Consider the following 24528-nt stretch of genomic DNA (forward strand, 5'->3'; position numbering starts at 1 on the left):
TGTTGGTCATGTGATGCGCGTGAGCTGCTGCTGAGCTGAGCTGTATGTATGTATGTATGTATGTATGTGTGCGTGTTGTAGAAGATGGCGTGCAGAGGATGCTTGTGTTGTAAATTCTGCTGCAATGAAGGCGAAACCAGAACACCAGAGGAGCTGGTATGACATCATTTATTTGTATGATCTGTTCTGTATAGCAGCCCTGCTAATTTAATAAACGAGCACGCTTTCTGATACAATAATGATGCTTCTCATGATGTTCTCCATCCAAACTCACTGGCAGTCATGTGTACATTAACAATGAGTTTAACAATTAAAGATAAAGACTGCCGAAAACTCAACATGTCGGTGATTCAAACAGTGTTTCTGCATTATCACGGAGTGTGAGTGTGAGTGTGAGGGTGTAACTGTGGCTGTGTTATAAAAACCTAACCTCCCTATCTAGACGGCGTTTTTTGGTATCATGGGCCAGTACAGCAGTTTGGGGTATCATATTATTTTGGCAACACTGGCAGTGCTCTAAAATGCTGTCTTGATAAGCAGCTACTAAACTATTACGTTATTAAGCCATTAAACACAACCTTTATTTCCTATAATAAATATAGACCTGATTTAATGTTTTTTTAATAATTATTTTTGATATAAGATATTATTACATTTATAGAGGAGTATGTTGCATCTGCATTGTGTGGGTATAATGATGTGAAATGTCAGAAATGTTCTGGCTGGTGTTATGAGTCAGTCCATTGTTTGCAGTCATTACTGGCCATCTGTAAAATGTAGGCAGTGTCCATCTTCCAGCCTGTTAAACCAACATGCTCAAAAGGAAACACTAAGATTGGTATTATCACTTTCTAAAGTATGTATTTTAATATTCTGAACCTATTAACTTGATTTTATGGTTGACTTTTCCTTTTTAGACAATACTGGGTGAAACCAGAGAAGAAGATGATGATGATGATGAAATACTGCCAAGAAAAGACTATGAGGTAAGTGAAGAATGGATATATTATACTTTGGTGGTGTATGCTCAATACCCATGGGCTTTGTTTTTATAAAATATTTTATCAACATTAAGAATTGAGGTTAAAATGTATCTATTTGTGTATATATGTACATATATACAGTATATAATATGTATAGCGTTAGGGATGTCCAGATATATAATGTTACTTGTATTGGAATCTTCTCTGATACCTTGGTCATGTGTACTGGTGCTTGTAAAAATGCTCTTGATACCAAAAACCAATACCATCTAGGGTTGAAATATCACAATACCAAAAATATGAAAACGATACCATTTTACAGTATGTTGCCATTTGCAAAATCTTACGAGATGTGAATATTTTTTAATTAAATCATTGACAATTTGAAAATATAAATAATCGTGATCAATAAGTGTGATCATTAAACAACAAACGGGTGTCATTTAAATAAATAATTTACAGTCCCATCCGCAGCATACTACAGAATGAATGAGAGGCGCCACCAAGGGCATAGATTTGGCTTGAATATTTGGGGGTTTGTGCTTGCTTGTTTTGATTATTGGGGGATGAATATTGGCATGTTGTAAATCAGCCATAGCAGTCTTGTGCATGAAGAAGTCAGATTTATTTATTAATATTTTCATCAATAATGTAAAGCTCTGTTGTGCAGAATTTTTTGGCCCAAAAATGTAATTAACATTTTTGTTAAAAATGTATTATATTTCCATTTGATTAAAGCAGCATGTTTTAATCATAAGATTTCATTAAAACATTTAACATGGAATCCAGGAAAATTTTAAGACTTTATGTAGTTCTTTTAATCAAGTCATTTTCTGTGTAATTTCATAAAAAAATCAGAGGTTTATATTTGTTGCACAAGTATCAATTTGGTATGGAGACCGAGGTACCAGGGCTGGTATCATGCCGAAACCAAAATTTTGCTATCGGAGCAACCCTAATACCATCTGATGTACGAATGTCATTCCTTAAACATTCAACGCACAAATTAAAATCACATAATGGCCTAGTGTGATTATTAAACCGCAAAGCAATTTGCCCGTGTTGTGCCGACACCAGCTGCTCATATCTTTTAGAGATCATTGGCTCATACACGGAAAATAGTTATTATAGTTATGTTATATTCACTATTACTACTAGGTATCATATTAAAGTGTATATGTAAGACATGTATTTGGTGCTTTAAATGTTCACCATTCTTTCACTTTTTCGTTTTCAACGGACCTGTGTTGTGACATATTTTTTACAACGTACATATATTCAGCAAAGTCTCAATTATTATATGATCATAAAAGTTGCCAGCTGCTGTTTAAAATAATTGTAGGTGTTTCTGGAGTGTCACATGGCAGTACATGTCACTACGTATTATAATTTATAATAATAAGCTTTAATCTGTTGTTTTTAATTTTGTTGTCCAAATTACAGAGTTTGGATTATGACCGGTGTATTAATGAGCCATACTTGGAGGTTTTGGAGGGGTTAAACAACAAGGTAAACTGTGTGATCTTTTCATTTATCATAATACTGTGATTCCATGTTCCATGTTTCAAAAATATTGTTCTCTTCTCTTACAGAAAGCCAGAAAGTATGAAGCAATAAAGTGGGTTTTGGTATTTGCAATCGGAGTGTCCACAGGACTGGTAAATTTTGGGATAGTTAATGCATCAAAAATCTGTTTAATCCATCAAGAGAATAATGCATGATGTTTTTAAGCTCTGTTGAGTTTTCTACACGAGTATTCTTACATATGCATTAAGAATTGAGGGCGTCAGAATGATTAAGTATTTCTCTCTTTTCAGACTGGCCTGTTTGTTGATTTCTTCGTTCGGCTATTCACTCAGTTCAAGTTCAGTTTGGTTGGACGATGTATCTTTTCTGCTTAGTGCTGTTTTGTGTTGTGGCTGGTGGAATTGTGCATTATTTGCTGAAAGGAGATCCTTGACTCTGTTGTTCAGCTGTGGAGGAATGCAGTGAGAATGGCTGTCTGGCTCTCTCATTACTGGAGCTTCTCGCTCTCAATATGCTGTTCATATTTATCGCCAGTGTTCTGGTGCTCATTGAGGTAAAAGCGGATGTTATAGAGTGAAATCATTACACATACAAGTGGGAAAGCACCTTGCACAAATCTCAGATTTAAAAATGAAAAATATTGCAATTGTTAAATTTGACACAGCCTATATTCAACAGCTGATCATTTACTCACCCGCATACCATTCCAGATGTGTATGACTTTCTTTCTTCTGCTGAACACAAACAAAGATTTTTAGAATACATACAATGCAAGTGAATGGTGGCATACATTTTGAAGCTCAAAAAGCTCATACAGTTGTGCTCAAAAGTTTGCATACCCTTGGAGAATTGGTAATGTGTGTGTGTGTTTGTTTTTGTGTGTATATATACACACCATTTTTAAAGAAAACATGAGTGAGCAGGCAAAACACATTTATTTTATTTCTTATGGGATTCATAGTCAACTGTAGGTTATAACAGAATGGCACAATCATAAAATAAAACATGGCAACGAAGAAAAAAATTAAATGACCCCTGTTCAGAAGTCTGCATACCCTTAGTTCTTAATACTGTGTATTGCCCCCTTTAGCATCAAAGACAGCGTGCAGTCTTTTGTAATAGTTGTCTATGAGGCCCCAAATTCTTGCAGGTGGTGTATCTGCCCATTTGCCTTGGCAAAATGCAGGTTTTGCAAAGTCTTTGGTCATCTTGCATGAACCGCATGTTTGAGATCTCACCAGAGTAGCTCGATGATATAAACGTCAGGAAACTGTAATGGCCACTCCAGAACCTTCACCTTTTTCTGTTGTAACCACTGGAGGGTCAATTTGGACTTGTGCTTAGGGTCATTGTCGTGCTGGAAAGTCCAAGAGCGTCCCATGTGCAGCTTTCGTGCAGAAGAAAGCAAATTGTCTGCCAGTATTTTCTGATAACATTCTGCATTCATCTTGCCATCAATTTTCACAAGATTCCCCTTGCCTTTAGAGCTCTCTCTCCCCCTAAAGCTCAGTGAGCCACCACCATGCTTCACAGTGGGGATGGTGTTCTTTTCACTATAGGCCTTGTTGACCCCTCTCCAAACATATGGTTGTGACCATAAAGCTCTATTTTGGTCTCGTCATTCCAAATTACAGTGTGCCAGAAGCTGTGAGGCGTGTCAAGGTGTTGTCATGTTGTAACCGGGATTTTTTTTGTGGCATTGGCTCTGTAAAGGCTTCTTTCTGGCAACTCGGCCATGCAGCTCATTTTTATTCAAGTATAATTTTATTGTGCTGTTTGAAACAACCACACCGTCTTTTTCCAGGGCAGCCTGTATTTCTTCTGAGGTTACCTGTGGGTTTTTCTTTGTATCCCGAACAATTCTTCTGGCAGTTATGGCTGAAATCTTTCTTGGTTTATCTGACCTTGGCTTGGTATCAAGAGATTCCTGAATTTTCCACTGATTGAACAGTACTGACTGGCATTGTCAAGGCTATGGATATCTTTTTATATCCTTTTCCATCTTTATAAAGTTCCATCACCTTGTTACGCAGGTCTTTGACGTTTCTTTACTGCTCCCCATGGCTCAGTATCTAGTCTGCTCTGTGCATCCACGTGAGAGTTAACAAACATATTGACTATTTATGCACAGACACTAATTGCAATTTAAAAAGCCACAGGTGTGGGAAATTAACCTTTAATTGACATTTAAACCTGTGTATGTCACCTTGTGTCTGTAACAAGGCCAAACATTCAAGGGTATGCAAACTTTTGAGCACAACTGTCTTCTGAAGCGGTCCAATCGATTTTGGGTAAGAAAAGACCAAAATATATTCCTTTTCACTGTACATTGCCATTGCAGTCTCTAGCAACAATCATGATTTCTAACTTGAATATACTTCCTAGAGCTTGACACTCTTGCACAGCATGCTATATGTCGCTAGGAATTGTAATTGAGCTTAAAATTATGATCGCCAAGGAGACTGCAGATGCCAAGATGTACAGTGAAAAAAGAGTTACATTTTGGCATATTCTCACCTAATTATATTACTCTAGAAGACATGGATTAAACCACTGGAGTCTTACTGATGACTTTTATGCTGCCTTTGTGCTTTTTGGAGCTTAAAAATGTTGGTCACCATTCACTATGGACCTACAGAACTAAATATTCTTCTAAAAATATTTTTTTTTCTGCAGAAGAAAGAAAGTCATGCACATCTGGGATGGCATGAGTAAATGATGAGAGAATTTTAATTTTTGGGGGAACTATTCCTTTTAATAACGCATCTCTGAGATTGGATTTCTATTTAAAACGTAAATCAAAGTTCACCCTATTTAATTTATTCTATGTTTCTGGTCTTATTTTGCACAATTATTCAGTGAGCTTAATATGTTTTTGTATATATGATCTTTCAAAATTAGTGCGATTTTAAAATATTGAATCACGATTAATCGAATAATTTTTGCATACTGCATTGAATTTATTTCCAACAAAATTTCCCACTAAAAGCAAAATGCATTGTGAATGTTTTATATTGTATTTAAATGTTATGCACAAATTAAAATTGACCTTCTTACTTTCAAAAGCTATAAAAATGCTAATGTTATATATATATAAATATTGTAACATTATATACATTTCCTGTGTGATGTCATAGCCTGTGGCAGCAGGGTCGGGTATCCCAGAAATTAAAAGCTACCTGAATGGAGTGAAGATTCCAGGTATTGTGCGGCTGAGGACTTTTGTATGTAAAGTCACAGGAGTGCTGTTTGCAGTTGCTGGAGGTAATAATGCACAAATGACAAACAGAAATTGAAATGGATGGCAGTTATGCTAGTTGTATGGCTAACTTGCTTTTGTTTCAGGGTTGTTTGTTGGTAAAGAGGGACCAATGATCCACAGTGGAGCGATAGTAGGGGCGGGACTTCCTCAGGTATTGCTCCATCTGCTGTTTATTACTCTGCTCAGAATTAGGATCAGAATTTAAGAGGGGTTCAAGGCAAAAATGCCTCAAGTTCAAAATGTAATTCCAAATGAATTCTCTTGTTTTTATTTGTAATATCTGACTTGGTTCTTAATATTATAGTTCTAGTTATTGTATACATATTGTGGCATAAAGTTTGTTTTAAATGGTTAGAAAAAATATGCCCGCATATAAAGTTAAAAAATGCCTGTGAAAATCAAATCCAGTGGGCAAATATTGCCACTTCATGTGAAAGTTAATTTCTGACACTGGGCAGTATATACACTGATTTCGGTAATCAAGATCACTAATATTAAGAATATATTTCAAAAGGCTGTAATGTTGTGCTGTGAATGTTAGTGATTTATTTAGTGATTTGATTCATATATCATCTTCATTGTCATAGTCAGTGTTGGGTGTACCCGATTACTAAGTAATTAGTTACTGTAATCTAATTACGTTTTAGTCACAAAAGTTATGTAATACATAAAATAAGGATGTGCGACAATGAACAAGGAGGAAATATAGATTTTCTAGAGAATATTTTGAATATGAGCAGAAAACCAAAAACTTCTAGGAAAAGTAATTTAGATAGTAAAATAATTAGTAATGTGATTACATTTTTGGTGAAATGATCAGTAAAGCATTTTAGAGAATTAATTTGTCATTTGAAGTGGATTACTTATTTTGAGTAATTTACCCAACACTGGTCATAATTAATTTCTAATAAAAAAATGCTTATTTGTCTGTTTAGTTTCAGAGCATTACATTTAAGAAGATCCGCTTTCACTTTCCCTATTTCCGCAGTGACAGGTGAGCGATACGTCACACCAAACACTAAATTATTGGTAATAACATGCCATTAAAGAAACTATGCACCCACAAATAATCATTCTGTTATCATTTACTAACCCTCATGTCGTTCCAATCCTGTATAATCCTTTACTTGTGTGGAACACAAATGTAGATGTGAGTCACCATTTGCTTTCTTTGTTTGGAAAAAAGAAGAATGGAGACTGACTGTTCTGCATAACATCTCCTTTTGTGTTCCACAGAAAAAAGTCATACGAGGTCAAATGTGGTCAATTATTTCACGTTCTCTATAAAGAAGGGCCTGGAAATTCTGTGATTAATAGTTGAGTGTTAACGTGTAAAAAAAATGAATAAATAATGCGGTTAATGCAGTATTTGTTTTTTTTTGTTTTTTTCTCCACTTCCTAGAACTTCACTAAAGTTTTTAACCACTTCCTGTGGCTAAAATTGGCACACTCACTGAGGATTTTATGAGGAACACCTGTACACCTACTTATTCATGTGATTAACTGATCAGCCAATCGTGTGGCAGCAATGCATAACATCACACAGATATGGGTCATTAGCTTCAGTTAATGTTCACATCAACCATCAGAATGAGGAAAAATATGAGCTCAGTGATTTCGCCCGTGGCATGATTGTTGGTGTCAGATGGGCTGATTTGAGTATTTCTGTAACTGCTGATTTCCTGGGACTTTCACACACAACAGTCTCTAGAGTTTACTCAGAATAATTCCAAAAACAAACCAAAAAAATCCAGTGAGGGGCATTTCTGTAGACAGAAAAGCCTTGTTGATGGTGTAGGGTTAGGTCAGTGGAGAATGGCCAGACTGGTTCAAGCTGACAGAAAGGCTACGGTATCTCAGATAACCACTCTGTACAATTCTAGTGTGCAGAATAGCATCTCAGAATGCACAACATGTCAAACCTTGAGGCGGATGTCTACAACAGCTGAAGACCACGTCGGGCACTTTATTAGGACTATAGTGTTCCTAATAAAGTGCTCCGTGAGTGTGTTTATAAATTGCCAGGCAGTAAACACTTGACTAAACTGCACATTCTAGCACAGAAACTGGTTGTGTAGAGCAGGGCATGTCCTGGGAATATAAACACAGGAGCAGATTTATTGTATGGAAAATAGAGAACTTTACCTGCAAGTTTGAGCCAGATGTGGGAGAGAAATGGGCAAGCTGCCGTATCTCTTTGCATCGTCCGAAAAAATGCTCACTCACTGTCGATTCACAGCCCTATTTGAAAGTGATATTGGAAGTCTTTGTGTACTCAGGGACAAGAGGGATTTTGTGTCGGCGGGTGCAGCAGCTGGAGTTGCAGCTGCATTCGGCGCACCCATCGGAGGCACACTCTTCAGTCTGGAGGAGGGCTCATCTTTCTGGAACCAGGCCCTCACATGGAAAGTGGTATGTGAATATGTGTATGGTTGTGGTCACATGTTGCTGTCTACAAAGAGAGTATTGCTTAGGCCTTGTCCGCACGTATTCGGATATTTTTTAAAAGTTTCCATTTTCTATTTTTTTTTTAATTCCTGTCCTTAGGAAATCTCTGTATGATAACGGAAAAACGCTTTAAAACGCTCGCAGACCAGGAGTTAGTGATATTGTGCCATCAAGCTTTTATGTCAAAAACCACAGAAGAACTTTATGGGCATGTTTATTGAAGTTCTCAGTGTATGAATACGCAAAGTAAAATCAACCATGTGGACGGGCCTTTAGTTCACATTTATCTTTTCTTACTTTGTGAATATTTCATTGTAATGGATCATTTTCTCTCTCTCTGTCCCACATCAGCTATTCTGCTCCATGTCTGCAACTTTCACACTCAACTTCTTCCGTTCTGGAATCAACTACAATAAATGGGGATCATTCCAGCTGCCTGGCCTGCTCAATTTTGGAGAGTTCAAGGTAATACAAAAAAATTTAAAGGTAGGGCTGTGATACAGATTTCCCAATTTAATTCCAATTCATAAGCTCTTTGTTTGTTTAGATTCCGATTCATATGGGTATAGTTCATTTATAATGTTCATTTTGCTTGCATATCAAAGAAGTTATCTCAGCTAATGCTGTTAATTAAACAGGGGACCTTCTAACGAGGTACATAATGAAATATTAATTTTACAAATTTTCATAATTTGGTTACATTTTAGATTTTTAATTGCTAATACGTATTCCATGTAGATATTTTGTTACATGTTTTGTGGATAATTTTACAAGTATTTACATTGATTTGTAGAACACATGCTAAATGGTACTGTCTCTTTAAGAATAGCAGTAGTTCAGCGAGCAACTCGCAAACTGTTTTGGTTGAGTGCACATAACGAGAATAGAGTCGAATGGCTTATTTAATGTTTCGTTTTTGTTGGTTTTGATAAACAGTTGACTATAAAGAACAGAAAGGGTATTAAAAGAGATATTGTTTAATGACAAGTGGATTTACCAGCCAGTCACTAATCAGACTCATTTTAAGTTGCATTCCACAAAATTTGGTCACATATTCGAGTGATTTATTGGCATTGTAGAGGGTTGCCTCAAAGTAAAAGATCTTTTAGATCTTCAAATGAAAACGCCCTATTTAACGGGCCATATTCTACACTTTCTGCAGCGTTGACATAGTATTAAAAAAATAATTGTAATTTTCTCATCATTTACTCACCTCCTTTCTTCTGCTGAACACAAACAAAGGTTTTGGAAGAATATCTCAGCTCTGTAGGTCCTAACAATGCAAATAAATGGTGGCCAGAACTTTGTAGGTGCAAAAATCATAATAAATATTAGCAATAGCTATCCATATGACTCCAGAGGTTAAATCCATATCTTCTGAAGCGAAATTATAGGTTTATGTGAGAAACAGATAGACATTTAAGTACTTTTTACTGTAAATCTGCACTTATACTTTTACTTTCACATTCTTCTTTTGTTTTTGGCTTTCAGAATCTACAGGGCAGGGAGAATTTATAATAAAAAAGGACTTGAATATTAATCAGTTTTTCGCCCACACCTAGCATATTGATTCTGAAGTAATAGATTTAAATAGATAAGTAATCGATTACTTTTATGCTGACTTTATGTGCTTTTTGGACCTTCAAAGTTCTGGCCACCATTCACTTGCATTGTATGGACCTACAGTGCATCCAGAAAGTATTCACAGTGCTTCACTTTTTCCAAATTTTGTTACAGCCTTATTCCGAAATGTATTAAATTCATTATTTTCCTCAAAATTCTACAAACAATACCCCATAAGGACAATGTGAAAGAAGGTTGTTTGAAATCTTTGCAAATTTATTAAAAATAAAAAAACACATTTACATAAGTATTCACAGCCTTTGCCATGACTCTTAAAATTGAGCTCAGGTGCATCCTGTTTCCACTGATCATCCTTGAGATGTTTCTACAACTTGATTGGAGTCCACCTGTGGTAAATTCTGTTTATTGGACATGATTTGGAAAGGCACACACCTGTCTATATAAGGTCCCACAGTTAACAGTGCATGTCAGAGCACAAACCAAGCCATGAAGTCCAAGGAATTGTCTGTGGACCTCCGAGACAGGATTGTATCAAGGCACAGATCTGGGGAAGGGTACAGAAAACTTTCTGCAGCATTGAAGGTCCCAATGAGCACAGTGGCCTCCATCATCTGTAAATGGAAGAAGTTTGGAACCACCAGGACTCTTCCTAGAGCTGGCCACCCAGACAAACTGAGCAACCGGGGGAGAAGGCCCTTAGTCAGGGAGGTGACCATGAACCTGATGGTCACTCTGACAGAGCTCCAGTATTTCTCTGTGGAGAGAGGAGAAACTTCCAGAAGAACAACCATCTCTGCAGCACTCCACCAATCAGGCCTGTATGGTAGAGTGGCCAGACGGAAGCCACTCCTCAGTAAAAGCCACATGACAGCCCACCTGGAGTTTGCCAAAAGGCCCCTGAAGGACTCTCAGACATGATGAAGCAAAGATTGAACTCTTTGGCCTGAATGGCAAGCATCATGTCTGGAGGAAACCAGGCACCGCTCATCACCTGGACAATACCATCCCTACAGTGAAGCATGGTGGTTGCAGCATCATGCTGTGGGGATGTTTTTCTGCGGCAGGAACTGGGAGAGTAGTCAGGATCGAGGCAAAGATGAATGCAAAAAAACCTGCTCCAGAGCGCTCTGGACCTCAGACTGGGGCAAAGGTTCATCTTCCAACAGGACAACGACACGAAGCACACAGCCAAGATAACAAAGGAGTGGCTACAGGACAACTCTGTGAATGTCCTTGAGTGACCCAGCCAGAGCCCAGACTTGAACCCGATTGAACATCTCTAGAGAGATCTGAAAATGGCTGTGCGCCGACGCTCCCCATCCAACCTGATAGAGCTTGAGAGGTCCTGCAAAGAAGAATGGGACAAACTGCCCAAAAATAGGTGTGCCAAGCTTGTAGCATCGTACACAAAAAGACTTGAAGCTGTAATTGGTGCCAAATGTGCTTCAACAAAGTATTGAGCAATGGCTGTGAATACTTATGTACATGTGATTTTTGTTTTTTATTTTTAATACATTTGCAAAGATTTCAAACAAACTTCTTTCACGTTGTCATTATGGGGTATTGTTTGTAGAATTTTGAGGAAAATAATGTATTTACAAAATTTTGGAATAAGGCTGTAACAACAAAATGTGGAAAAAGTGAAGCGCTGTGAATACTTTACAGATGCACTGTACATAGATAGTTTTTTTTCCTTGTGTTCATCAGAAGAAAGTAAGTCATACATTACTGGGATGGCATGAGGGAGAGTAAATTGAGAGAATTTTCATTTTTGGGTGAAAGATCCCTTGTACTATATGTAAATGTTAGCAGTCATATGCTAATGTGCTAATAGTTCTGACATTTTAACAGAGGTATGCTTTGAACTAATCCTGTTTTCTATAATACAGTATGCACATTTTTTATCTCATTGACTATTAAGAAATGTTTTGTTTCAATCTGAAATCTGTCATTTTAGAGTCAAATAAGTTGTAAATGCTGTTTCATGTTGACTTAAAAATCAGGAATGAACTCTTGGGAAAACTCATCTATACAAGTCTGTGGTAATATGTTATTTATTTGTTTACTGTCTGCAGTGTCTAGATGGAGATAAGACGTGTCATTTGTGGACGGCAGTAGATTTGGCATTTTTTGTATTAATGGGTGTGGCCGGAGGTCTGCTCGGCGCACTGTTCAACTGCATCAACAAACGACTCGCAAAATACCGCATAAGAAATGTGCATCCCAAAGCAAGATTCATCAGGTGCAAATGAATGTTTGGATTTATACAACATGCGACGTGTTTAATGTTAGACTACCCAAACTACTCAAAACAACTTTAAGGATTTAGAGAGTAGCTATCCAATTTGCATGCATATATAGGTGTAATTGTATGTTTGTTTGATTGTCAGGGTGTTGGAGAGTCTGTTGGTGTGTATGGTGACCACACTAGTGATCTTCATTGCCTCTGTGACTCTTGGGGAGTGTCGAGATTTAGTCCCCACTTTGACTAACTCATCACAGGTCAGACTGACACCACCTTCCTATGTTTCCTTGTATATATAGACATATACAGTATATTTTAAGACTGTCCATTTAACTTGTTAATTCAGTGTGATTAATTATATATAAAAACTATATATACGCTGACCATATATATGTACATATATATATATATATATATATATATATATATATATATATATATAGTTATTCTCATTTATTCATCTAGCATTTTTTGTTCATCTACTGAAAGTCCATTGATTTGTACAATATGTGTCTGCTTCTAAAACAAATGTCCTGTATGATTTTCCTTTTTGATTAGTAGAGCAGTTGTCCTCTCTCAAACTTAATCTGTCAGCAGCTGAATGGACAGATTTGGCCTCTGGTATTGAAACATTCCCCTGTTATTGTGTTAGTTTCATGTGTGGGTGCAGTGAAGCCTTCTCTAACCATTAGATTGTATATATACAACATCACACTGAAAGTGTCCCCTGTGTAAACCGCAGCACTGGTGAAGTGCACCAGCATTAGACTAAAGCTTCAGAGCATCGCTGCTAATATGTCTCGCTCAAAACCTTCTAAATGTTTAGACCTGTACCCAAGCAGCACAGATTTATAGATTATTTAAGAACAAGATCTTATTTGCTATTGCACACCTCACTACTAATGATACATAACTGCTTGACTGGAACAGCACTACATGGAGTCAAAGTGACTTGTGCATCATATCCCAAGTTGTCTTAAGGCACCCAAAACATCGAATGATAAACGGAGTGAAATTTCAATGATTCTTGTGTCGTGACGTTTGGTCATGAGCAGGGCTGGACTGGGCAAAGAAATCAGCCTGGGATTTTACATAGCAACTGGCCCAATAGTTAACGTTCGCTGTCCTTTTCTGCATATCATGGCACCATTTTGTGGTCCGTTCTGCATAACGCAGTGGCTCATTTTAGCTTATCTCGGCCCGTTTCGCGGTTCTCCCAATGGCCAGTACTCCTCTGGTCGGCCCCAAAGTGTGTCGGCCCACCAGGAAAATGCCCGGTATGCCAGATTACCAGTCCAGCCCTGGTCATGAGACGCACAAGAAAGAACCAAAGAGGTTTGATGTCAGCCAGTCCGAAATGCAGCTTGCCATTTTGAGAAAGCTGTTGTTGTTTTTTTGTATGCAGTATACATGAGTTTGTCAATGAGACTAATGCAGGAATGGTTTGTTTAGGGGTCTGTAAATGAGGAGAACTCAACCATTCGACAATTCTTCTGCTACAACAACACGTATAATGACATGGCCACTCTGTTCTTCAACCCTCAAGAAGTGGCAATTCACCAGCTTTTCCATCAGAATGGTTAGAGAGTTACACACAATAATATACAGTAACCATAATGGGTTGGGTTTATGATATTATTATTATTTTTTTTATTTTATTTTTTTTCAGTGTATTATGCTGTTTTAAATGTGTAAATATCAGATACAAATATGTATTAAATATAATATGAGGCAGAATGTTAATTATAAAATATCTAACAACGTCTGGTTTATACATTATTGCTAGAAAATCAGTTTGTCTAGGTAGATTTGGAATTGGATTCCCAATTGTTGTCCTTCATAGAAATTGAGCTGTATGCATGTAGCTGTACATTTACTGTGTTTTCTAACCCTCTGTCTTTTTGTCTCTCTCTCTCTGTCCTCTGGTTTTGTTCACAGCGACATTTAGTCCGGTCACTCTGTCACTGTTTTTTGTGTTGTATTTTTTTCTGAGTTGTTGGACATACGGTGTCTCCGTCCCGAGTGGTCTGTTTGTGCCGTCTCTTCTCTGTGGAGCATCGCTAGGACGCTTGGTGGCCAATGTCCTCAAAATGTAAGATTTATACCTATTTATAAAGTATATAACCTGTTTTTCTTTTGTTATTTTAATTAGTTTTATTCCCTTCATTTGCTGTGAAATTCTCAAGTATTTTTAAAGGTGAACTCTTCCTGATTCTTGTGAAACCTGTCAAGAAAATGTTCATATTTAGCCACAAATTTCCCCTATAGACAGAGTGAGCCTGGTTTCCCCCAAGGTTATTTTTCTCCATTAACCAGTATCTTATGGATTTTTGTCTTCCTTGCCACAGTGCCATTTAGCTTGGTCACTGGGGGTCTAAATACAAATATTATTTACCGATTGATTCGATAGATCTTTTGCATTTTTATCAAATCGCACAATGCTGACTAAGAAATGGCAGATATTACAGCTTAATTTTCTGTTATAGCATACATTTCTGTGAAGCTGCTTTGGAACAGCATGTGATGTGTGTTGTGAAAAGCACTGTACAACTAGAAATCAATACCAAAAAGATCATGAAGTTACGTATATTTTGCATTAATAATATGAAGCGTACATTTAGGAAAGTTACAACTTTTATCATTGTGACATTATTTTCATTAAAAGTCAAGAAAGTGTCTCCCCTAGCACACTTTCTTGACATGTTTTGTGTTTGTTGTGTTAACACTTTTCACCATTATTTATTTATTTCGCAAGTTAAATCGTCCAATTATCAGTGGGTATTGAAATAAAGCTTCATCTCATATTAGTGTATAATTTAAACCAATGTTTTTTAAATACTACTCTACTATTTCCATTTCATTCTGTTTAAAAGTTTATTGGCAAATAATTTACTTGGAGTGCATTTAAAGGGATTTCATTTTAAATTCTCATCATTTACTCACCCTTATTCCTTATGCTCAAACTCGAATACATTTTTTTCTTCTGTGGAACACAAATATTTTTTTTGATAGATATATAGTATATACTGTAGTTTTTGTGAAGTCAAAAAGGACTTAAATGCAAGATTAAAGTCCTTTTCCACAGTTAAAACACCTTTTGTTTTTAGCTTTTTTTACTTTGAAAGTCAGAAAAAAAATCATACTTACACACTTTGAGCATTGTATGATCATATATCTGTATGAATCATAAAATTACATTTTGAAACCTCAGACCTCTTTGTCACATACTGTTTGTGTTTTCATGTAAATTTAGTTCTTGGAAATTACTGTATGACTTCATTTTTAGGTTCATAGATTCAGTCTCTCATTCCGTACACTTTCTTGCGGTAGTTGTATTGTAGTTAGATGTAAAAATAAGCAGCCTATCTCAAATACGACTTGGAAGTATTACAGGCAAGTTTTTTTTTTAATCCCTAACTTTAATTCATAACCAACAGGAAAGAGTTTGAAACTTATACCCATGGTTTGCTTGCGTCTGTGAAGTTAACTGTAGTAGGGTGTCCCATATATTTTATTATGTTTCCTAAGGGTGCTCACTTGTTCTTATGCAAAGCCCACACTGGTATATCATACTTCAGAGCAGTTTGTTTCCTAACAATCAGTGCAACATTTTACCAATCGTAGCAAATGATTGGACAGATTTGTAAAATTGGTTATATTTTGATGTGCGAGTCATATCTAGAGACAAGAATATCACAGAGACTTGAGGTTGGGCTCTGATGATTTGGGCCAGTAAGCAACCACCTATAGCAATAACCCAGATCACCCTAACATCAGAGTTTGCGTTGACAAAGTAAATGTAAAAATAAAAATAAATCACAATCACTGGGCCTAATAATGTTGCTAATAATGTAAATTAATATTGTGTGTAATTGCAGAAATTTCCATATGCAAATATATTCTGGGACCTTTGCTTTAATTGGAGCAGCTGCCTTTCTTGGAGGTGTGGTCAGAATGACCATCAGCCTGACGATCATCCTAATCGAATCCACCAATGAGATCACATATGGACTTCCCATCATGATCACGTTGATGGTAGGAAAATAGACATGCGTATACCAACTGTAGATAACAACTGTTAATAATAGCTATAACTGTCATTTGAGTAGGTAATAAGAATTCACACACTTCACAGCATCCCAGATATCATAAGAGCGTTTTTGAAGGTTAATGTAACATTCTTTGTAGATCTCCTACCATTTTGGCAAAATTTAAATTTAATGAAGTGGAAAAAATATTAAGAGTATAATATTGTTAAACAAAATATTTCAGCAAAATTCACTGCTAACCGGTGTTGTGTTTTTTTCAGGTGGCGAAGTGGACAGGAGATTTCTTTAATAAGGGAATATATGATATTCACATTCATCTAAAAGGAGTTCCTCTGCTAGAGTGGGAAACAGAAGTCGAGATGGACAAGTGAGAGATCCCACCTGTGTTTATATACTACCAGTCACACCTAATTATCCTTTATTCTTTCCACATTTCCACATTCCACAATCTGTTTTAACTAATAATCTGTTCTTGTACATACTGAATATATCATTCAAACATTCACTGTGTAGGTTGGGGAAAGTATGTGACCCTCTTGGCTAATGACATCAACAAAAGCTAGTTGGCAAACTTGGCAACCAATTAATTAAATGAGATTGGAGGTGTGGGTTATAACTACTTTGACTTATAAACATTGTGCAAACATTTTGAGTTTGCTATTCATAAGGAGCATCTCCTGACATGGGCCATGCCTTGCAAAAAGCTCGAAGAGTTTAGATATTAATCTATCCACAGTTAGACAAATTGTCTATAAATAAACAAGATTTAGTACTGTGGCTACTCTCCCTAGAAGTGGCTGTCCAATTAAGATGACTCAAAGTGTGCATCGCAGAATGCTCAATGAGGTCAGTAAGAACCCTATAGTGACAGCTAAACACTTGAATATATTATCTCTGATCATGAGTCTACTATACGGAAAACATTAAACAGTCATGGTATCCATGGCAGGACACCACAAAGGAAGCCACTGATTTCCAACAAAAACATTGCTGCATGCCTGAAGTTTTCCAAAAACCACCTTGATGCTCCACAACACTACTGGGAAAATATTTTGTGGACTGATGAAACTTGGAATTAATGGTTTGGGAAGAACACGCAGCACTATGTATGGTGTAAAAAGAGCATTGCATATCAACATGATAAAATCATCCCTACGGTGAAGTATGGTGGAGGGAGCATTATGCTTTGGGGCATTATCGAAGGAAAAATGAATTGGCAAATTTATCAAGATATCCTACAGGATAATGTCAGGTTGGCTGTACATCAGCTGAAGCTCAGCAGAAGTTGGGTGATGCAGAACGACAATGACACCAAACATCAAAGTATATCCACTACAGAATGGCTTGAAGTCCTTAAATCTGTGAAATAAAGTGTGAGAATGATGTATTGACCAAAAAAATACAATCTTATACTTGAGCTTCTTCAAAGTCGCCACCCTTTGCACACTCAAGGTATTCTCTAACTTCATGAGGTGCATCCTGCGATGCTTTTTAAACGGTATTGAAGATTGAACCCTTGTTTTCTGCTTTTCCCTTCCCTCCTATCTGATTATATCTAACTTTTATATCAAAAGGATTTTATGATCATGAGAATCACAAATTCAATCCCAACTTTAAACTGGTAGTGTTTTTTAAATATTGAGCCACAGTTTGCAGCCGGTGTCCTTTTTTCCTTTTCTTTTTTTGTCTTTAAAGGTCTCCTTTTCTGACTTATTTCTCTTTCTGTTGTCCCTTCATTTCTCTTAGACTGACAGCTAGTGACATCATGGAGCCCAATCTGACATATGTCTATCCTCACACTCGTATTCAGTCTCTGGTCAGCATCCTGAGGTCCACGGTCTATCATGCCTTCCCTGTCGTCACCGAGAACAGAGAGAACGAGAAGGAGTTCATGAAGGGAAATATCCTTATAAGCAACAATATCAAATTCAAGGTACGTCATGACATGTTATTAATCATACCAGTGTTCATCTATATCAATGTAACCACAAGATGGTGCAAATAGTCTACTGGAATGTTTTGCCTTGGTTGTGTTCAGTAGAAAATGTGTTTTATTGGTGGTGTTGCATGAGGAAAGCATCACTGTTTCTATTTCTCACACAAAGCATTTGGAGTTTGTGCACATTTACATTTATTAAATTAGCATATGCTTTTATCCCAAGCGATTTACAAAAGAGGAATTCAGCAAAAGTATTTAGTCCTAACCAATACAAATTTTCAGATTTCTCAGAGAAGTCAATTAAGAGAGGAACCCAGTGATGGAACAATGCAGTGATAATTTGTTTTGTTTTTTTGAAGAAAGATGATCCCTAATAATAAGTATTTATTAGTGGCATGTGACTCGTCCTGCACCGTTTGTGCTACCGAGATGAATTCTTTTCACCAGGCTGATGATGTCAATCCCATAGATTTAAATGAAAGGAAGGACCTGAACCTAATCTAAAAACCAGAATGTGCTCTTTTGACATTTGAATAATCTTGCAACCATGTAGCAATGCGCTAAAATCTACTGTTAAATAAATACATGTAAAACGACGTGCATATTAATTAACCTCTAGTGACTTTAGTTCTAAGATAAAAGATTATTTGTTAGTAATTTTGTTGTATCAATAGTCATCTCTGTATGTACAAAGAGGAATTATATCTTACCATTTTTGTGAGGTGAAAATGAGGATCCACTCTGACAGTGTCAGTCACCATCTGGAAGTTCCTTCAGCAAACAACGCAAGGAAACACTCGGGCATGTTTATAATTTTTAGACACAAAAAAAATCTTATTTGATCATTTATGAAAAATGGGACATATAATGGTCAAAATCTTGTGTTGTGTCAGTGCAATTAAATAAATCTAGTGTTCTAGTTTTAAAGAAATACCAGGAATGCTTTGTTGTGTTGGCTTTTTACAAGAACATTTTAGTATACACAGACAACCTTACAGAATGTAAATATTAGGGATCTCAATCAAATTAATTACACTGTGTCCTGATTAATTAATCGCTTATACAAATATTTGCTTAGCCCCTCATATAACAATAATTCAATATATAATGATGAAATAATTATACATGGTTATCTTTAAATATTTAAAAATTATTAAATATAGTTTTATAATTAGAACACATCTTGAGATCCATTAGTTCAGATTTGCACTCCAAGTGTTTTGAACGCAAGAACGTAACGCATGTTATTGTTGTGCTGCCTGCGGCCTGCTGAAGGATTGTTTTGTTCACCGTATAAACTGTACGTTGCTCATACAGCTGAAGTTTCACTTACTGCCCTCTGGAGTAAACGGGTGGTACTACAAGCTTACATTTCTCAGGAATCTTCCTTATTATGGTGCGGGGGCATTGCGATTAATTGCGTAAATTTTTTTAACACGTTATTTTTAATAAAATTATTCGCACTGAATTAACACATTAAATCAACAGCCCTAGTAAATATGGAAGACATTTTCTTGCTGGTATTTATGCAGGAGTAATAATTAACATTTCCTTGCAAATCCAGTAGTTGTTTTATTGTTTATAGGATTGTTTGTTTATTTTTTTAAAATGCCTAATACAGTGAAATAATGTTTTATGTAATGTACCTTTCACCTCCTTCAGAAAACCAGCGTGTTGACACGTGCGGGTGAACAGAGGAGGAGGTGTCAGTCGATGAAATCATACCCTTCCAGTGAACTGCGTAACGTGTGTGATGAGCAGGTTGCCGTGGAGCTGGCTGAGGAAGGCCAGGACATCCTTCAACAGATGCTGGAGAGGAGGTCAGCTAAGTGACCTTTTGACATTTTACCTTTGACGTATCACTCTGTTCCTTTGAAAACAATTAATCTTATTATGAGAACAGTGAGCCTAACATAGGCATGCAGTTTAACTTGTCACTCAAATATTTAAAGGTGCCATTATCTAATTTTTCTTTTCACAGAAATCTGCTTATGATGTTAGTCAAGGTTTCTTGCACCAGAAACAGTCATAATGTTATTATTAATGACTATTTTCCACCCTGTCTCTGACCCTACTAATTAAACCGACTGTTTTTGTTACTGTACCCTTAAGACTTTTATATGTATGGGGGTATCTCTTCAACTTGAAAGTAAAGTCTCATTAAAACACTTTTATTAACTATGTCCAATAGTGCATGAAATTACATAACTAGAGATTTGTGCCATTATTTTTATTTTGTATTTAATTTTTTATAAAACGTCCAACTACAGCATTATTTCCAGCACATCTCAAAATCTTTGAGTTTTTATAGAATTCTGAGGTGGAAATGACGCTGATGGAAATTACATTTTTAAATGTTTTGAAATAAATTAGCTGACTACTTTGTCTTGCTAAGGCTAACATTTCATAGCTAACATTTCATCTATCCTAAATACAAGTAAACAAAAGTATTTTCACACTTTCTGCATAATTTGGCCAAATTGCATCTTGATTGCAAATAATGAAAAGTTGATACTTTTGTTGACTTGGTTAACAAGTAGACTTTTGACAACTTTATTAGGCAAAACATTGTAATAATAGAGACAACTATTGGTAAGCCATTTATAGGTAACATTTCTTGAAACCTTTAACTCTTTCCCCGCCAAACACGGAATTTTCCGGGTTTTATGAAAAAACGCTTCCCCGCCAAACACGGAATTTTCCGGGTATCCGTGTTTTAGGTGGTATACGGTAAGGAAGACCCGCTCGCATGTTTTGAAAGAGTACGCAACTCTTTGATCAAAGAAACAGACTGCGATCGTCTCAAACGTGAAGTGGAACACCATACTAATACTAAAGCACTTGTTTGATAAAAATGCCTTTTTCTCAGCTTTTTGTCCGAAATATTGTTTTTGACAAAACCTACCTCTGTTCAAGTGGCAATAAAAAAAGAACAAATGAAGATAAAATAAAATCGTTTTTTTTTGCCTAAAAGCAGAGGCTCAGATCTTTATTTTGATATATAGCATCTTCATATATTCATGGAAGAAAATATTCTGCGGGCCATTTAAAGTTTAGCGAAAATCTACAAAAACCCTGGCGGTGGCTGGCAACTTTTTTTAAAAACGCTGGCTGGGAAAGAGTTAAACACTGTTTCTGTTGCACTATGAAAATTGCTCTGTTTGTTTTGAGTGACCCGCTTAGACCGGCCCCAACAACTTTACTCAACAAATAGCTAAAGTTGGGGATGGGACTATCTCTTTGTTTGACCAACGTCAGATGAGGGGCATATTCAGAAATCTGTTTTGAAAACAAAGTTAATTTTGCAGTTCTGTTTGATGATGTAAGTGTCGCAGAAATTACTTAAGATTGGGACATGAAAGTGGCCCAATTTGAAGAAACACTAATAAATCCCTTGGGCCCACCACCCATTGGAGAAACCGCAAGAGTCAGGTGCGCTGCCATATGGGTGGCAGTGAAGGCCGTGGGCCTCGACGGACCAGACCCGGGCAGCAAAGGCTAGCTCTGGGGACGTGGAATGTCACCTCACTGGGGGGGAAGGAGCTGGAACTGGTGAGGGAGGTGGAGCGTTACCAGTTGGATCTGGTGGGGCTTACATCAACACACAGTTTTGGCTCTGGATCCGTACTCCTGGATAGGGGATGGACTCTATTCTTCTCTGGAGTTTCCCAGGGTGTGAGGCGATGGGCGTGTGTGGGGATACTCACGAGCCCCCGGCTGAGCGCCACTACGTTGGAGTTTACCCCGGTGGACGAGAGGGTCGCCTCCCTACGCCTATGGGTTGTGGGGGGGGGAAACTCTGACTGTTGTCTGTGCATATGCACCGAACAGCAGTTCAGAGTATTCGGCCTTCTTGGAGACCCTGAATGGAGTCCTGAATAGGGCCCCAGTAGGGGACTCCATAGTGATGCTGGGTGACTTCAACGCACACGTGGGAAATGACATGGACACCTGGAAAGGCGTGATTGGGAGGAACGGCCTCCCCGATCTGAACTCAAGTGGATGTTTGTTATTAGATTTCTGTGGTACCAGAGCACCCTAGGCCGAAGGTCGATGATCGATTTTGTAATCGTGTCGTTGGATCTGAGGCCATATGTTTTGGACACTCGGGTGAAGAGAGGGGCAGAGCTGTCAACCGATCACCATCTGGTGGTGAGTTGGGTCAGGGGGTGGGGAAAGACTCTGGACAGACCTGGGAAGCCCAAGCGAGTAGTGCGGGTGAACTGGGAACATTTGGAGGAGGTCCCAGTCTGTGAGATCTTCAACTCACACCTCCGGCGGAGCTTTTCAGGCATCCCTGCGGAGGTTGGGGACATTGAACCGGAGTGGGCAATGTTCAAAGCTTCCATTGCCGAAGCCGCGGTGGAGAGCTGCGGCCTAAAGGTTTTAGGTGCCTCAAGGGGTGGTAACCCTCGAACACCGTGGTGGACACTGGTGGTCAGGGAAGCCGTCCGACTGAAGAAAGAGGCCTTCCGGGGTTTGTTGTCCCGGAGGTCTCTGGAGGCAGTTGCAAGGTACCGACAGGCCCGAAGGGAGGCAAAGCAGTGGGTGTGGGAAAAGTTCGGAGAAGCCATGGAGAAGGACTTTCGGTCCGCACCAAAGTGCTTCTGGAGAACCGTCCGCCACCTTAGGAGGGGGAAACGGGGAACCATCCAAGCTGTATACAGCAAAGATGGGACGCTGTTGACCTCAACCGAGGAGGTTATTGGGCGGTGGAAGGAACACTTTGAAGAACTCCTAAATCCCAACACGCCCTCTATGCTAGAGGCAGAGCTGGAGGCTGATGGGGGATCAGATTCTATTTCCCTGGGGGAGGTCACTGAGGTAGTCAAACAACTCCACAGTGGCAAAGCCCCGGGGATTGATGAGATCCGACCAGAAATGCTGAAAGCCTTGGATGTGGAGGGGGTGTCATGGATGATGGAGGGGGTGTCACGCCTCTTTAACCTTGCGTGGAAATCTGGGACAGTGCCTAAGGAGTGGCAGAACGGGGTGGTGGTTCCCCTCTTCAAAAAGGGGGATCAGAGAGTGTGTGCCAACTACAGGGGTATCACACTTCTCAGCCTCCCTGGTAAAGTTTACTCCAAGGTGCTGGAGAGGAGGGCTCGGCCGATTGTCGAACCTCGGATTGAAGAGGAACAATGCGGTTTTCGTCCTGGCCGTGGAGCAGCGGACCAGATCTTTACTCTGCAAGGATCCTGGAGGGGGCCTGGGAGTATGCCCATCCAGTCTACATGTGTTTTGTGGATCTGGAGAAGGCGTATGACCGGGTCCCCGGAGAGACTGTGGGAGGTGCTGCTGGAGATGCGGGGTGGGGGGTCCCTTCTTAGGGCAATCCAATCCCTGTACGTCCAAAGCGAGAGCTGTGTCCGGGTCCTCGGCACAAAGTCGAGTTCATTCCATGTGGGGGTTGGTCTCCGCCTAGGCTGCGCTTTGTCACCAATCCTGTTTGTGATATTCATGGACAGAATATCGAGGCGTAGTCGGGGTGGGGAAGGTGTGTGGTTCGGTGGGCTGGGGATCTCATCGCTGCTTTTTGCAGATGATGTTGTCTTCGGTCCGTGACCTTCAGCTCTCACTGGATCGCTTGGCAGTCGAGTGTGAAGCAGCTGGAATGAGGATTAGCACCTCTAAATCTGAGGCCATGGTTCTCAGCAGGAAACCGATGGAGTGCGTACTCCAGGTAGGGAAGGAGGTATTGCCCCAAGTGAAGGAGTTCAAGTACTTCGGGGTCTTGTTCACGAATGAGGGGACAATGGAGCGGGAGGTTGGCCGGAGAATCGGGGCAGCGGGGGCGGTATTGCACTCGCTCTATCGCACTGTTGTCACGAAAAGAGAGCTGAGCCGAAAGGCAAAGCTCTCGATCTACCGGTCAATTTTTGTTCCTACCCTCACCTATGGTCATGAAGGCTGGGTCATGACCGAAAGAACTAGGTCGCGAGTACAAGCAGCCGAAATGGGCTTCCTCAGAAGGGTGGCGGGCTTCTCCCTTAGAGATAGGGTGAGGAGCTCAGTCATCCGTGAGGAGCTCGGAGTAGAGCCGCTGCTCCTTTGCGTCGAAAGGAGTCAGTTGAGGTGGTTTGGGCATCTGGTAAGGATGCCCCCTGGCCGCCTCCCTAGGGAGGTGTTTCAGGCACGTCCAGCTGGGAGGAGGCCTCGGGGAAGACCCAGGATTAGGTGGAGAGATTACGTCTCCAAACTGGCCTTGGAACGCCTCGGGGTCCCCCAGTCAGAGCTGGTTAATGTGGCTCGGGATAGGGAAGTTTGGGGCCCCTTGCTGGAGCAGCTGCCCCCGTGACCCGACTTCAGATAAGAGGTTGAAGATGGATGGATGGATGGACTAATAAATGACCTCAGTGTGCCAAATGAAGTTGCTGTGAATACTGAATAGGTGTTGATATCTACGTATGGGCATTCATATGTTGATGTGCTGATTTTGTGAAGGTATAATCATGATGATTTCTGAACATGCCATATTTAAAATTTCAACA

The 24528-nt window shown here is 38.8% G+C and overlaps 1 protein-coding gene across 1 annotated transcript in view; it reads left to right on the forward strand.

The window, feature by feature from the left end:
- Position 1: 1 nt before the first annotated feature.
- clcn6 (chloride channel 6) overlaps positions 2–24528 on the forward strand; it is a 35571-nt gene continuing 11044 nt past the window's right edge. The window contains exons 1-19 of the mRNA XM_052094913.1: positions 2–156; positions 918–986; positions 2427–2492; positions 2576–2641; positions 2801–2867; positions 2957–3063; positions 5648–5774; positions 5856–5923; positions 6708–6766; positions 8052–8184; positions 8572–8685; positions 11880–12046; positions 12195–12306; positions 13502–13628; positions 13988–14141; positions 15928–16084; positions 16359–16465; positions 17845–18031; positions 19700–19857. Coding sequence (XP_051950873.1) covers positions 85–156; positions 918–986; positions 2427–2492; positions 2576–2641; positions 2801–2867; positions 2957–3063; positions 5648–5774; positions 5856–5923; positions 6708–6766; positions 8052–8184; positions 8572–8685; positions 11880–12046; positions 12195–12306; positions 13502–13628; positions 13988–14141; positions 15928–16084; positions 16359–16465; positions 17845–18031; positions 19700–19857 — 2117 coding nt within the window. The 5' untranslated portion in view covers positions 2–84. The remainder of the gene's footprint in view (positions 157–917; positions 987–2426; positions 2493–2575; positions 2642–2800; positions 2868–2956; positions 3064–5647; positions 5775–5855; positions 5924–6707; positions 6767–8051; positions 8185–8571; positions 8686–11879; positions 12047–12194; positions 12307–13501; positions 13629–13987; positions 14142–15927; positions 16085–16358; positions 16466–17844; positions 18032–19699; positions 19858–24528) is intronic.

This window comes from Xyrauchen texanus, chromosome 27, assembly GCF_025860055.1.
Source record: "Xyrauchen texanus isolate HMW12.3.18 chromosome 27, RBS_HiC_50CHRs, whole genome shotgun sequence".
In the NCBI taxonomy this organism is placed as follows: domain Eukaryota; kingdom Metazoa; phylum Chordata; class Actinopteri; order Cypriniformes; family Catostomidae; genus Xyrauchen; species Xyrauchen texanus.